Genomic DNA, 15,136 nt, shown 5'->3' on the forward strand with positions numbered 1-15,136 from the left:
ATAGTGCATTCAGAGTTTACCATTCAAATATAATCGTGGACTAAAAACAGATATTGCTGCATGTAATATGCAGGAGGATAAAGGATGCATGAATGGAGCATCTACAGTATATGACAGATGGTTGTAGAGCGAAGTGAAGATGTTTAGAGTCTCAGTGGATAAGGAGTGACAGGAAGAGGAGCTATAGCTAGAATGTCTCTTTATTAAATATCTAGCTGTGATCACGCTCATCCTCTCAGCTATAATTTACCATCACCTCTGTAATGTATTTCTTTAAAGACCCAATGAAATCAGAATAGTTTTTTTGGCTTTTAGTCAATGTTTATAGCTTTGAGAGCATCTTCTTCAAGGCTGACACATTGGCAATATTTCTCTTTCAGGAAACAGATCAAGATTATCAGCTTGCATAATAAAATTGACATTGTCATTCCCCAACTTGCTATATTTAATAAAGATGCAAAAGGCAAAATGAAAGCAAAACAATCAAATTAAATAAGTTGAATTTGTTTTTGGAAAATAATTTTGAAAAATAATGATGTTTCTTGTTGTATGATAACATTATATGATTGTTTCTTTTTTGATTATCAGGCAGCGCCGGCACTGCCGTTCTGTTTAATGAAAACGGTGATGCTCCTGGACGCTACGACATCTTTCAGTACCAGATGACCAACACTTCTAGTCCAGGATACAGAGTCATCGGCCAGTGGACCAATAACCTCCGACTCAACGTAAATTGACTCCAATTGCTCATTAGCATACAGATTAATTATATTGACAAATAGTTAGTTCTCCCAAAAATGAAAATTCTGTCATTTACTCATCCTCACGATGTTTCAAACCTGTAAGACTTTCATTCATCTTTTGTAACTCTATATATTTTTAATGAAAAAGATCATAAAACTAATCCACATGAATTGAGCGGTTTAGTCAAAATTTTCTGAAGAGACTCGATCGCTTTATATGATGAACAGATTGAATTTAGCCTTTTATTCACATATAAACATTGATCAGTGAACATAAACTGAAGCTCAACCGTACATGCTTTGACGCACTAGAATAAACCTCATTGATTCTCACACATCGAGCGAACATGCTTGAGCTTCCATTTACCACAACTGATGTGTGAGTTGCTGAATGTTTATATGTGAATAAAAGCTTAAATATACTGTTCATAATATAAAGTGAACGTGTCCCTTTAGAAAATCTGGACTAAACCGCTCAATTCATATGGATTAGTTTTACAATCTCTTTATGAACTTTTTGAAGTGTCAAAGTGGTAGTTGCGTAGCTGTCAATGGAGGGACAGAAAGCTCTCAGATTTCATTAAAAATATCTTCATTTGTGTTCTGAAGATGAATGAAAGTCTTAAAGGTTTGGAATGATGTAAATGATGACAGGATTCAAATTTTTGGGTGAACTAACCCTTTAACATTTTCTTTCTAGTTTAATTCTCAGTAAATGTTCTCTGTATTTCATCAGGTAGAAGAGATGCAGTGGACTGGTGGAAACCGTCAAATTCCGGACTCTGTTTGCAGTTTTCCGTGCCAGCCAGGTGAGAGGAAGAAGATGGTGAAGGGCGTCCCGTGCTGTTGGCACTGTGAGCTCTGTGACGGGTATCACTTCCAAGCTGACGAGTTCAACTGCGAGATGTGCCCTTTCGACATGCGGCCGACCCTCAACCGCACGGCCTGCCGGCCAACTCCCATCATCAAGCTGGAGTGGCACTCTCCCTGGGCCGTTATCCCTCTGTTCCTGGCCATTCTTGGCATCCTGGCCACCCTGTCCGTCATCATCACCTTCATCCGCTTCAACGACACCCCCATCGTGAGGGCCGCGGGCCGCGAGCTCAGCTACGTGCTCCTGACCGGGATCTTCCTCATCTACTTCATCACCTTCCTCATGATCGCTGAGCCGGGAACGGTGGTGTGTGCTTTCCGCAGGCTTCTGCTGGGTCTGGGCATGAGCATTACATACTCTGCCATGCTCACGAAGACCAACCGGATCTACCGGATCTTCGAGCAGGGCAAGAAGTCCGTCACGCCTCCAAAGTTCATCAGCCCCACTTCACAAGTTATAATAACCTTCATTCTGATCTCAGTACAGGTAAACGTGGTAAATCAGAGCTTGAAGCAATTTAGTGATAATTGTTTTATTGTTTTGCTTCTGGCAGGGTGCTACCCATGTTCTTGAAGTCCCAAATCTCATGGAATTGGTTACTGTGTTGGGCTGTTTTTAAATCGCTACAGTATACACTACTGTTCAAAAGTTTGGGGTCAGTAAGATTTTTTCAGTAAAACGTTTTTATTTCATCAAAAATACAGTAAAACAGTTTTATCCTGAAATATTATTACTGTTTTTTATTTGAATATATTTTAAAATGTGATTTATTCCTGTGATGCAAAGTTGAATTTTCAGCAGCATTACTCCTGTCTTCGGTGTCACATGATCCTTCAGAAATCATTCTAATTGGTTGCTCTGGATTTTTTCCTTTTTTTTTTCTTATTGATTATTTTTTTTGTAACATTATAAATGTCTTCTCTGTAACTTTTGATTAATTTAATGCATCCTTGCAGAAAGTATTAATTTCTTCACAAAAAAGAAAGAAAAGAAAATCATAATAACCCCAAACTTTTGAATGTTGGTGTACATATTTTCTTTCCTGTGAACCTTTTAATAGACCCTACATATTAAGTTTGCACAGAAGAAGCATTTAACACAAAATAACACACATTACCTTTAACTTTTAACTGCATGCATTTATTAAAATCTGTAGCTTCAGTGAGGACAAATTATTGAATTAAGGAATTATTCATTTAATTAGTAAAGAAAATTGATCCAGAATTCTGCCGAGAGGCACCTTAGGAAGTCCTTATCTCACTGAAACGTATTTGAACCTCTCTGTCTCACCCTAGCCAAACATTGGTTCATGAGCGACACAGAGCCACTGGTTATGGTAACTAAAGCCCCTATACTGTTGTCCCACTCTCAGTATGTCCCTGTTTGAGCTTTAGTCAATAGCAGTCTCCCAGCCAAGCAGATTCTCCTGTGTTTGGACACTCTGCCGAAGCTGATAAGCTGCCTGCAGACCTCATCATGTTGAGTGCTCTGGCTTCATTCTGCTTGTGCTAGCAAACGTGCCAACCACGCTAATGTGCGAAAGCAACAGATTCAACATCAGTAAAGGCGGAAAAAAAATGCTTGAGTGATTTACAGGTGACAAGAAAGCTCCTCCGCTGTCGATACACATTGTGTCTGCTGATAAACACCTCTCCTCCGATTAAAAACTGCTGATTGGAACTTTTACAAAAGAATATTTTAAACGCTTTTGTAGTTCAAGCTTAGCCCCCAGAATTATGCGCATGACTCACTGGCAACTGCGTGGGGGAGACGAGATTAACAGGACGTTAGCGGGAGAATGATTGACAGCAGGACGTTTCTCAGCACCTCCTCCAGCACATGTTGGCAGATGTGTCACCGATGCTGAGTTGAGAACGGAACTCCGCCGAGCGATTCTGACAGCAACATCTGTCTCCGCGACAACACGCCGGCTGCCCGGCTGCTGTTCTCTTCTCCTCCCAGCCGTAGAAGTTTCTGGGAAAGTTTGAGCCTTACCTGATGAGCACCCTCACTCAGGATCAGTCACTTCCTAGTCGGAATGTTCTAGTTGAGAACAGGTGCAGAGGACGCTCTCTAAATCACGCCTCTAACAGCTGCTCTCATCCGGTGACCCTCCGCACTTACATGGTGAATGACTTTACATTATGATTAATGGTAATCATACGTCCCCTTTAGCCATCCTTAGAAAAGTCCTTGTTTTATATTTGCTGTTCAAAATGTAAAATAGTAACTTCCCAGCTGAAAGGGAACCCGATGTTGTGGAAAGGCTCTCAAAGTTATGAACCAACGTTCTTCCAGTAACGTATATGGAAAATGATCTGGTCTTTAATAATGTTCTCAAACATTGTTCATGGAACTTTTTATTTTTTTGCAGAAATTTTTAGTTTAGAAATGTTACTACTTTAGAATGTTTCGGAATGTTCAGAGAACATTCAAAAGGAACATTCCTACTATGTCTGAAGAATGCTAAAGCAGAATGTTCTTATTTAAAGGAATAAGAAACTCACAGGACAGAAGACATTTAAGACAATCAAGACCGTAGTTCCATGTCTCAAGTTCATTGAAGCTGTCTCTGAATATGATGAGAAATATTCAAGTTCTTAGTGAGATCTCACTTTTGATTGCAGACTTGCCAGACGGAAAATTGGTGGAGTTTTAGAGACTTAAAGACACATGAGTGTTTAAGTCTCCATTTGCTGTCTATTTAATCTCACTTGAGTCAAGAAAAGTTTTATTGTGATTTTTTGTTTTCTATGGGCAGTCCTAACCTGAAATAATAGGGATGTTGTTGACCCATGAACATGTTTACTAATATATGAAGAGTTCAGATGCAAAAGCCTCTAAGTGCCATCTGAAATTTTCTTCTAGAATTATCATTTTTATAAAGCTTGTATATTTAAGTTAAGTAATTTCACTTAAATGACAATTAATAGGTCATTTGCATTGCCATTTAAGTGAAATTATTGAACTTAAATATACGAGCTTGATAAAAATTATCATTCTAGAAGAAAATTTCAGATGGCACTTAGAGGCTTTTGCATCTGAACTCTTCATATATTTATATTTATACTTATATTTATACTACAGTACATTGCACCCAATAGGACATGGAAATAAAGTTAATTATTTTTCATAATTTACTGAAGTAATTTACTCACATTGGATGCATAGTACATAAATAAACAAAAAGGTCTAAATGTACACTAGCAATCAAAAGTTTACGATTTTTTAAAACGTTTTTGAAAGAAGTCTCATATGCTCACAAGACTGCATTTGTTTGATCAAAACTACAGTAAAATGAGCAGTGAAATATTATTACAATTTAAAGTGACTGTTTTCTTTTGGAATATTTTAAAAAATGTAATTTAGTAGAATTTTCAGCATCATTACTCCAATCTTCAGTGTCACATGATCCTTCAGAAATCATTCTAATATGATGATTTGAGGCTCAAGAAATATTTCTTATTATTATCAATGCTGAAAACTTAATATTATTAAGTTTAATATTAATATTATTAATAAAACCATGACAATGACATTTATTAGAAAACTGATTTGTTTATATATATATATATATATATATATATAGTCTTTACTGTCACTTTTGATCACTTTAATGCATCTTTGCTAAATTAAATGATTAATGTCTGACCCCAAACTTTTGAACAGTAGTGCAATGTGTAGTTGTTTCTGAATGCATTATGGTCAAAATACACAAAACTTGAATTGTTCCCCTTTTTCATTCAGAATTAAAAACATTACATTTAAATGCTACATTTCAGCTGAACTAGACATAGCCCCTTTTTTTCGTTTCAGAAATCTAGGCACGTTATTATTAAGCGAGGAGAGGATCTTATAGTTTCTTTTGTGTCTGTAAAAAAGCACTTTAAAACCCATCATTAAGAGCAATCAGGCTGATAGGTGGCCTATTTTAACCAGTAATCTTGTGCGAAGTCGTGTCTGATGAAAACTGGCTAAAACGCATTCCTTTTTACACTATATTCTACGTACATCAATCTAACTGCAGCTCTTGACAAATGAGTCTGACCTTCTGACTGACTCCGTCTCGCCGTTAATGATAAGCTTTTACTTCCTGCCGTCTCTTGCAGGTTGTGGGTGTTTTCGTCTGGTTTGGTGTGATGCCGCCACACTCCACCGTGGACTACGAGGAGCAGCGGCCGCCCAATCCAGAGTTGGCACGTGGCGTCCTGAAGTGTGACATGTCTGATTTGTCGCTCATCTGCTGCCTGAGCTACAGCATCGTGCTGATGGTCACATGCACTGTCTATGCGGTCAAGAGCAGAGGCGTGCCTGAGACTTTCAACGAAGCCAAACCCATCGGCTTCACCATGTATACCACCTGCATCGTCTGGCTGGCGTTTGTGCCTATTTTCTTTGGCACAGCACAGTCCACTGAGAAGGTGAGACGTGCGTTATAATGTGATTGATTATTAATGTTCTTAAACAAATGGTTCACCCAAAAATGCAAATCATTTACTCAACATCATGTCGTACAAATCCTGTATGATTTTGTATGATGACTGTTCATCCCAAGTACATACTGTTCAAAAGTTTGGGGTCAGTTTTTTTTGTTGTTGAAAGTAATTATACTTTTATTCAGCAAGGATGCATTCAATTGATTAAAAGTAACAGTAAAAACATTATTAATGTTAAAAATAATTATATTTCAAATAAATGCTGTTTTTTATTCATCAAATATATCACTGTTTCCACAAAAATATGAATCAACATTTCAACATTAATAATAAGAAATGTTTCTTGAGCAGCAAATCATCATATTAGAATGATTTCTGAAGGATCATGTGACACTGATGCTGAAAATTCAGCTTTGCATCACTGGAGTTTAATTTTATAGTATATTCAAATAGAAAACATTTTAAATTGTAATAATGTTTCACAACTGTTTTACTGTATTTTTGCATAAGCATTAAAGCATTAGAAGCTTTTAAAAAATCCCAAACCTTTGAATGGTAGTGTATAAAGTGACAAAATGCACTATAAAAGTGGTTCGACTGACTTGTACTCCATATTCCACATCTTCAGAAATCATATGAAATTTTTTTTTGAGGAACAAAAACTGAAACTGTTTGTTGTTTAAATGGTGCTTCTTCACCACAATGCTCAAATCTCATTAGCATATGCACATATTCAAATGTCATTGACGTGTAACCGAACACGATACGCAAGTTTGAACGTGGAGAAGTGAAAATGAGACCTTTGGGATGGTTTGAGGTTGACTTTGACCTCATTCTCCATGTCCTGATGAAAAAAGCCTCCTCAGAAGTGGACTCCAGTGGTGTTAGAGGAGTAATCCTCCACTTTCCCACTCTTTTTTTCTTGTTGAATATACCGTTTTATGCATGAATTTGCCATATCATGAAAACAAATTCTTTTGCAAATGCTGTTTTATATGGAAGTGTTTTTCATCATTACCTGCTGGGGTTGTTAGTTGCTTTTTCGTAAACCGTAAGGATTTTCTTATACATTTTCAATGGGACGGAGAGCAAATGCTACACATGAAATATTCGGATGTCGCCTTTTCCATCTTAAAAAACACAATATATAGAAATGCAACACCATCTCTCTTTGAAACAACTTCCAGTATTTACACCACAGTTCTGCTCCAATCCAGCAACAAAAGAGCTGAGCTTAGTTACCATTTAAGTCCTTAAGTAGAAAATTATGTGAAATGAAGTCATTTCAATATGAAGGCATTGAAGTAAGCAACAACCTGCCAGGCTCACGATAACAAGTCCAAGTTGAATTGCTCACAGTTTCTCTTTTGAAGAGGCCTTTGATATGGCAGACATGGAAAGGGATGAGATGAGAAAAAAACAACATTTCATTTCTCCCCTTTATCTCCCAAAGACACACCATGACACAGAGACAAAGACTCTTCCGCCCACCAATGAGGTTCCGGGGGTTTGACTGTGGGAGGAGGTTGATAACGGGAGTCTTTGGGAGCCTGAAAGACAATGTCTACCCATCTTAATAAAGCCAGAAGCCTCGTCAGCGGGAATTAGGAATTAGAGCATTAGTTATTGCTGCATAGATTAAACGACCCAGGTAGCTTCCCACTGACATGTCGTTTAATGCGCCGCGCTAATACCATACGTGTCATTTCCTGGTGAGCACTCTTGGGTGGGCAGGTGCTCTTTTATTTGCCTTTGGCAGCCACATGTGATGAACATTGTGAATGTTTATATTGATGCATTGCCATGGCCTGTCCAAAGGAGGATTTTATTACTCAAGGGTAGCGTTTTCATAGCTCAGGAGGCGTTAGATGTTTTATTTAAGCATCACATTTGATGCAGTTTCTTCTGTTCATTTTAGAAAAACAAATGATATAGAGCGATGAAATGAATGTGTATACCATTAATACACTACAGTCATAAGTTTGGGGTCTACAAGATTTTTTAAAAATATGAATACTTTTATTCAGCAAGGATGGTGAAATTGATCAAAAGTGACAGTATAATGTATTATATTTCAAATAAATTCTGTTCTTTTGAACTTTCTATTCATCAAAGAATGCTGGAAAGAAAAGTAGTAGCTCAACTGTTTAACATTGATAATAAGAAATGTTTCTTGAGCACCAAATTCAACTTTGTGTAAGGAATAAATTGCGTATATTAAAATAGAAAACAGATGTAATAATATTTTACGGTATTAATGTTTTTACTGTATTTTTGATCAAATAAGTGTAGCCTTGGTGAGCTGAAGAGACTTCTTTCAAAAACATTAAGAAAACAGACCCCAAACTTTTGAATGGTAGTGTATAATAAATGTTTTAATTAATAATTATAATAATTAAGTCATTTGTTTCTAATTTTACTTTTATAATTATGTTAATTTGAATGAATAATTATTTCTTTGTCTTTAAAATGTGTAAAAAAAAAAAAAAATATATATATATATATATATATATTTATTATTTAATTGAAAAAGTATATACTTTGGTCTTGGAAGAAGCTGATGAGAAATGTTTGAGTTCATATTTGTAATGGTCTCGGTCTGTTTTGGTTTCGTTTTCATTCTGTTACTGGTGTTGCTTTTCCTGAGTTCTGTTTGCTAGTTCGTTTTTTATGGTTTCATATTGGATTACGTTCACCTGTTGTTCATTTAGTTTTCTCTTTGTATTTACACCCTTTCCTATGTTCATTGTTCCATGTCGTCTTAGTTTTATTGGTTGTTGTTTATAGCTTCCCTGTGTTCTCCTGCGTTCCTTGAATAGCGATTAAAGGCTTATTCTAGTAATTCTCCTGCGTTGTGCGATTTGTGCACAAGCGTGACAATATTGAAATGACTTTTGAGTTTTGCAAATTAGCTTAATCTTAGTATTGTTGAGATCTCTTCTGTAGCTCTGAGATTACTAGAATCTGTTTGTCAGAAAAAAATCAAGAAGAAAAAGAAGACAAAACTCTCCATTTCTTCTCCATTTAGTCTAAAGGAAGAGTTCACCCAAAAGTTCTCTCATCATTTACTCACCCTCATGCCATAACCAATATGTATATTTTTCTTCAGAAACAATATTTGTTTTATGAAAATAATCCATCTCTGTGAGTCCATATAATGGCTGCCACTCGGCTGACGCTTGAACACACCGATCGTGACAGTAATCCATACGACCCCAGTGGATGAATTAATGTCTGTGTGAATGAATCGTTTGTGTTTATCTGAAGAAAGAAAGTCATATGAGGATGAGTAAATGATGAGAGAATTTTCATTTTTTCAGCGAGCTATTCATTTAAAGTGGTCTCAGTTGAGATCTTGTCTTTCTTTTATAATAGGGTCTATCAAAAGTGATGTATAACTCTATCCTGTGATCTATAACTCTTGGCGTTTCATTTCCCGTGTTTGATCCAGATGTTCATCCAGACGACGACGCTGACCGTGTCCATGAGTCTGAGCGCCTCCGTGTCTCTGGGGATGCTCTACATACCGAAAGTCTACGTCATCATCTTCCACCCGGAGCAGAACGTGCAGAAGCGCAAGCGCAGCTTCAAGGCCGTGGTGCAAGCCGCCACCATGTCCTCGCGCCTCTCGCAGAAATCCATCAATGACAAGCAGAACGGGGAGACCAAGATCGAGCCAGACAGGTCACAGTAGCAGGTAACAGCCTCTCTCAGACCCTTGGAAGAGTGCATGGAGTCTGTTCTGAATCTCATGAGATGCCATTAAAGCCTGGAAGAATGACACAAATAAATCACCCTGTCTTAATGACATAAAATCACTCTTTTAAAAATAAAGGCTCCAATTAGAGCCAAAAAGGTCATACGACTGATGCCTTCAGAGCTGGGCTTTTATGGTAGCCCTTTACAATACGGTCTCATTTGTCAACATTAGTTAATGTATTAACTTACATGAACTAACAATGAGCAATACATTTGTTACAGTAAATTTTTGATGATGTTAGTTAATAAAAATCCAGCTGTTCATTGATTGTTCGTGTTAGTTCACAGTGCATTAACTAATGCTAACAAATGCAACATTTGATTTTAATAATGTATAGTAAATGTTGAGATTAACAATACTAAGATTAGTAAATGGCTTCTGAGGTTGGATGTCGGCCTGAAACTCTTGTAGTCTGAGCCCTGCTGTAAACTTCTAAAGTTCCAGGTTAATTCTAACCTGGCGTCTATTGACGGAGAGAACCGAGTCATTTATAGAGACTAGAATATTATAGTCTGATCATTCTAGCAACACCATAACCACCAATCAGCTGCATAGCAATGCACTAAAAACATTCAGAACACTGTAATCATAAAGCCCTGCCAACAACCCTTTAGCGTTGTGTTTTTATACTGTGTTTAGGTTCTGCTGCGAATTCATATTTGCTGAAAAGCGAAAATGGATTTGTTATGGCCTTTGAACGACTTATACCAGGAGATCTGCTGAGAAATACTGCTCCGTAATATATTTCATTGTAATAAACTGTCCTCAAAGCTTCCAGGATGGGATTGTTAGGGAACTCGATGCTTTAAATCTAAAATTTAAGTTACCTTGAATCTTTTTACGTGAGTTGAAATGAGTGCCCCCTCACATTTTTATATCCATAAAATCTCCCTCTCTCTCTCTCTCTCCCTCTTTTAAATTGCGGTGAAATGCTTTTGGGTTTATTTTCCACTTGTTCTCTATCTCTGCAAGCACACATTTGCTTCCTCAACACATGCAGTTTGAAGCAGCACATCTCATTACTTTCATATTACTGAGCTTTTGGAAGCAAAAAATCACTAAGCCTGCACGAAATTCTTGAAATGATGCTTGTTGAAATGGATATTTCTCGGCATTGCAACAATATTTGGGTGCATGCACAAGCGAAGAAACTGGAAGTAGAAAAGGAATTATGAAAAGCATGTGGATAGAACTATTGAATGTGATTCATTTATGGACTTAATGATTGCATTTATTAATAAAACAAATGCTGAATTATATATTATGAGTGCTCTTTCTCTCCTCTCTCCCCTTACTGAGATATAGACCTTATATAATTTTGCCATGTGACAATTAGTCCCAGTGTCACTTTTCCTTTCTCTTTTACATTTTTGCCTTTGTTTAATTATGTGTACAATATTTAACTGTTTGGGGTCGGTAAGATGTTTAATTTTTTTTTTAATTTTTTTTTTTTTGAAAGTAGTATCTTCTGCTCACCAAGGCTGCAATTTTTTGATCAAAAATACAGGGAAATATTATTGAAATTTAAAATATCTGTTTGAATATATTTTAAAATGCAATTCATTCCTATGGTGAAAAGCTGAATTTTCAGCATCATTACTCCAGTCTTCAGTGTCACATGATCCTTCAGAAATCATTCTAATATGATGATTTGCTGCTCAGAAAACATTTCTTTATTATCAATGTTGAAAACTGCTAATATTTTTGTGGAAACCTTGATACATTTTTTTTCCAGGATTCTTTGATGAATAGAAAGTTCAAAAGAAATCAGAAAACAGAAATCTTTTGTTACATTATAAATGTCTTTACTGTCACTTTTGATCAATTGAATGTGTCCTTGCAGTGCTAGCATTTTTAAAGCTGGTTAAAAGGAGACACCAGTTTGCAAAGCACTGGCTCTGAACTGTGTGGTTCAGTCATTGCAGAAACAAATGCTAGTGCAAATCATCAGCTGGACAGTTGATTGACAGTCATAAACAGTGATGTGTGTGTTGTTAGCTGCAGTGATCCCTGAAGAGGAGAGTTAGCATTGTCTCACACTTGCCCTATCGCTCCTGCGCCGTCAAACAAGAGATTTCCCCCCCGGCTACTACAGACAGACAGTTTCTCGTGTCAGTGCAGGGTAGATCACTGGACAAAAAGGCATCTGCTAAAGTAACGGCCCTCATTGTACACTCACCTAAAGGATTATTAGGAACACCTGTTCAATTTCTCATTGATGCAATTATCTAACGCATAGATTTTTACGCACAACCATTTCTAGGGTTTACAAAGAATGGTGTGAAAAGGGAAAACATCCAGTATGCGGCAGTCTTGTGGGCGAAAATGCCTTGTTGATGCTAGAGGTCAGAGGAGAATGGGCCGACTGATTCAAGCTGATAGAAGAGCAACTTTGACTGAAATAACCACTCGTTACAACCGAGGTATGCAGCAAAGCATTTGTGAAGCCACAACGCGCACAACCTTGAGGCGGATGGGCTACAACAGCAGAAGACCCCACCGGGTACCACTCATCTCCACTACAAATAGGAAAAAGAGGCTACAATTTGCACGAGCTCACCAAAATTGGACAGTTGAAGACTGGAAAAATGTTGCCTGGTCTGATGAGTCTCGATTTCTGTTGAGACATTCAGATGGTAGAGTCAGAATTTGGCGTAAACAGAATGAGAACATGGATCCATCATGCCTTGTTACCACTGTGCAGGCTGGTGGTGGTGGTGTAATGGTGTGGGGGATGTTTTCTTGGCACACTTTAGGCCCCTTAGTGCCAATTGGGCATCGTTTAAATGCCACGGCCTACCTGAGCATTGTTTCTGACCATGTCCATCCCTTTATGACCACCATGTACCCATCCTCTGATGGCTACTTCCAGCAGGATAATGCACCATGTCACAAAGCTTGAATCATTTCAAATTGGTTTCTTGAACATGACAATGAGTTCACTGTACTAAAATGGCCCCCACAGTCACCAGATCTCAACCCAATAGAGCATCTTTGGGATGTGGTGGAACGGGAGCTTCGTGCCCTGGATGTGCATCCCACAAATCTCCATCAACTGCAAGATGCTATCCTATCAATATGGGCCAACATTTCTAAAGAATGCTTTCAGCACCTTGTTGAATCAATGCCACGTAGAATTAAGGCAGTTCTGAAGGCGAAAGGGGGTCAAACACAGTATTAGTATGGTGTTCCTAATAATCCTTTAGGTGAGTGTATATACATTTACAGGCTCTTGCATCTTGTGTTATTTGATAAATAATTTTTCATAAACTGTTACTATTATTCACACTGAAGGTCAGTGTTGGGGAAAGTTACTTTTAAAAGTAATGCATTACTATATTGCGTTACTCTTTTAAAAACGTAGTCACTTTTTATGGAAAGTGACGTGTTATGTTACTTTTGTGTTACTTTTTTCTCACCTGGGCTTGCTTGTTTGTTTTTTAATAGCTTAATAAATGTTTTTAATTCTGTTTTTGGCACATTTAAAGGAGAACTCGGCAACTCTAGCGAACTTTAGTCACTTCTTCGCTGATTTTCCCTTTTGTTGTCGCATGTTTTCCCCTCGAGCTCCCCCTACAGCTGTGGGGGGGCGTATATTTCACAACACGGTCGTAAAAAACTCACTTGCGGCGGCCTCCTCCCCCTCTCTACCGCTGCTCATGTGCGTTTGTTTTGATCGGAGCAAGCCAACTGTATCGTGTGGAGCTATGTCGGCAATTCGACATAAACACTCGCATGTATGATGTATTACCAGATTACCCACCTCGGTAATCTGGTAATACATCATACATGCGAGTGTTTATGTCGAATTGCCGTAAAGCAATTCGTGTTTCGCGCTCGTTCTCGTTCTCGCTTCTCACGAGACTTCCAATTTCTATCTTGACGGGACGGTAGTCCCCAAGTTGCAAGGCTGGTTTTCCGCCTGGGAACGCTGGGGGGAGCGGGGAAAGTCACCAATATCACCAGAACAGGTTGTTTAACCATCCAAATGAATTCTAGACAGTTTTATTAAGTTAAAAAAGTTACCAAGTTCTCCTTTAAAGGCCCTTTCACACCAAAAGTGTCGGTGAGTTATGCATGGGCAAAATGTAATGTTCAGATTTGCCATTGTTATCCTACTACGATTGCAAATGATGGTATAAAAATGAATCGCACGTAACGGACGTCATCTCTGAGAAATATTTCTTCTGCCTGAGGCACAATTTTGAGTGTATTCCCTCACTGCTATCAAAAAGGCATATTATAACTGCCATACTGCATTCATGGGAAATGTGACCGAAACCCTCCAGGACTTGAGTAATAAAGGAAAACCACCCACATATACCACAAGAAGCATTTGTGTGTGTGTGTGTGTGTGTGTGTGTGTGTGTGTGTGTGTGTGTGTGTGTGTGTGTGTGTGTGTGTGTGTGGTTTTTTGGGGGGTTTTTTGTCAAAGGAGCATTCAGCAGCGTGATGTTAAAAAAAACAGCACAGATCTATTCAGAGCAGACACACTAGATGTGATGGCACATCTTGCTTTCTCTCCTGATCTGTCATTCGTGGGTGTTGCTTACAACGAGGGGAAGTTGTTAAGAGAGATAAACAACATGTCAGCAAGTCACACTTTTCATGTCCATAGTTGTTGCTTTACCTCTATCTATCTATCTATCTATCTATCTATCTATCTATCTATCTATCTATCTATCTATCTATCTATCTATCTATCTATCTATCTATCTATCTATCTATCTATATCTGTCTGTCTATATCTGTCTGTCTGTCTGTATAGCCTATATACACAGTATGTATATATATTAGGGCTTCACGATATTGAAGAAATATGCGATAACGTTAAATAATGCGATATTCGATATGATATTGCTTTAAGTGTGTAAAATAAATAATAAAAGGATAATTTGACACTGAAGACGTTAATTTAACTGATGAAAATTCAGCTTTACCATCACAGGAATAAATTACCTTTTAAATATATTCAAATAGAAAACAGTTATTTTAAATGGTAATAATATTTCACAATATTACTATTTTTACTGTGTTTTTTATCAAATAAATGCAGCCTTGGAGAGCATGAGAGACATATAAGAAAATAAAAAAAAATTAAAAAAACGTACCGACCCCAAACGTTTGATCAGTACTAGCATACATATATCAATATATGGCCATCAATAAAGAAAGATGCTTTTTTCTTTTTTTGCCAATATCATGCTAACCAGGAAATCCTTGCTGCTTGGTTTGAGGCTATTTTATATGTTTTGCAGACAGTTTGTCTCTGCTTTGATGTGCAGTCTCTGTAGCAACCCTTTAAAAAGCAGAAACGCACATA

The 15,136-nt window shown here is 37.5% G+C and overlaps 1 protein-coding gene across 2 annotated transcripts in view; it reads left to right on the plus strand.

Moving 5' to 3' along the window:
- grm6a (glutamate receptor, metabotropic 6a) overlaps positions 1 to 15,136 on the plus strand; it is a 55,488-nt gene that overhangs the window by 38,973 nt on the left and 1,379 nt on the right. For both annotated transcript variants that reach the window (XM_079897171.1, XM_079897172.1), the window contains exons 8-11: positions 589 to 728; positions 1,480 to 2,103; positions 5,727 to 6,038; positions 9,505 to 9,750. In XM_079897171.1, the coding sequence (XP_079753297.1) occupies positions 589 to 728; positions 1,480 to 2,103; positions 5,727 to 6,038; positions 9,505 to 9,747 (1,319 nt within the window). In that variant the 3' untranslated portion in view covers positions 9,748 to 9,750. The remainder of the gene's footprint in view (positions 1 to 588; positions 729 to 1,479; positions 2,104 to 5,726; positions 6,039 to 9,504; positions 9,751 to 15,136) is intronic.

The sequence above is a fragment of the Squalius cephalus genome (genome assembly GCF_949319135.1).
Source record: "Squalius cephalus genome assembly, chromosome: 16".
Classification (NCBI taxonomy): Eukaryota; Metazoa; Chordata; class Actinopteri; order Cypriniformes; family Leuciscidae; genus Squalius; species Squalius cephalus.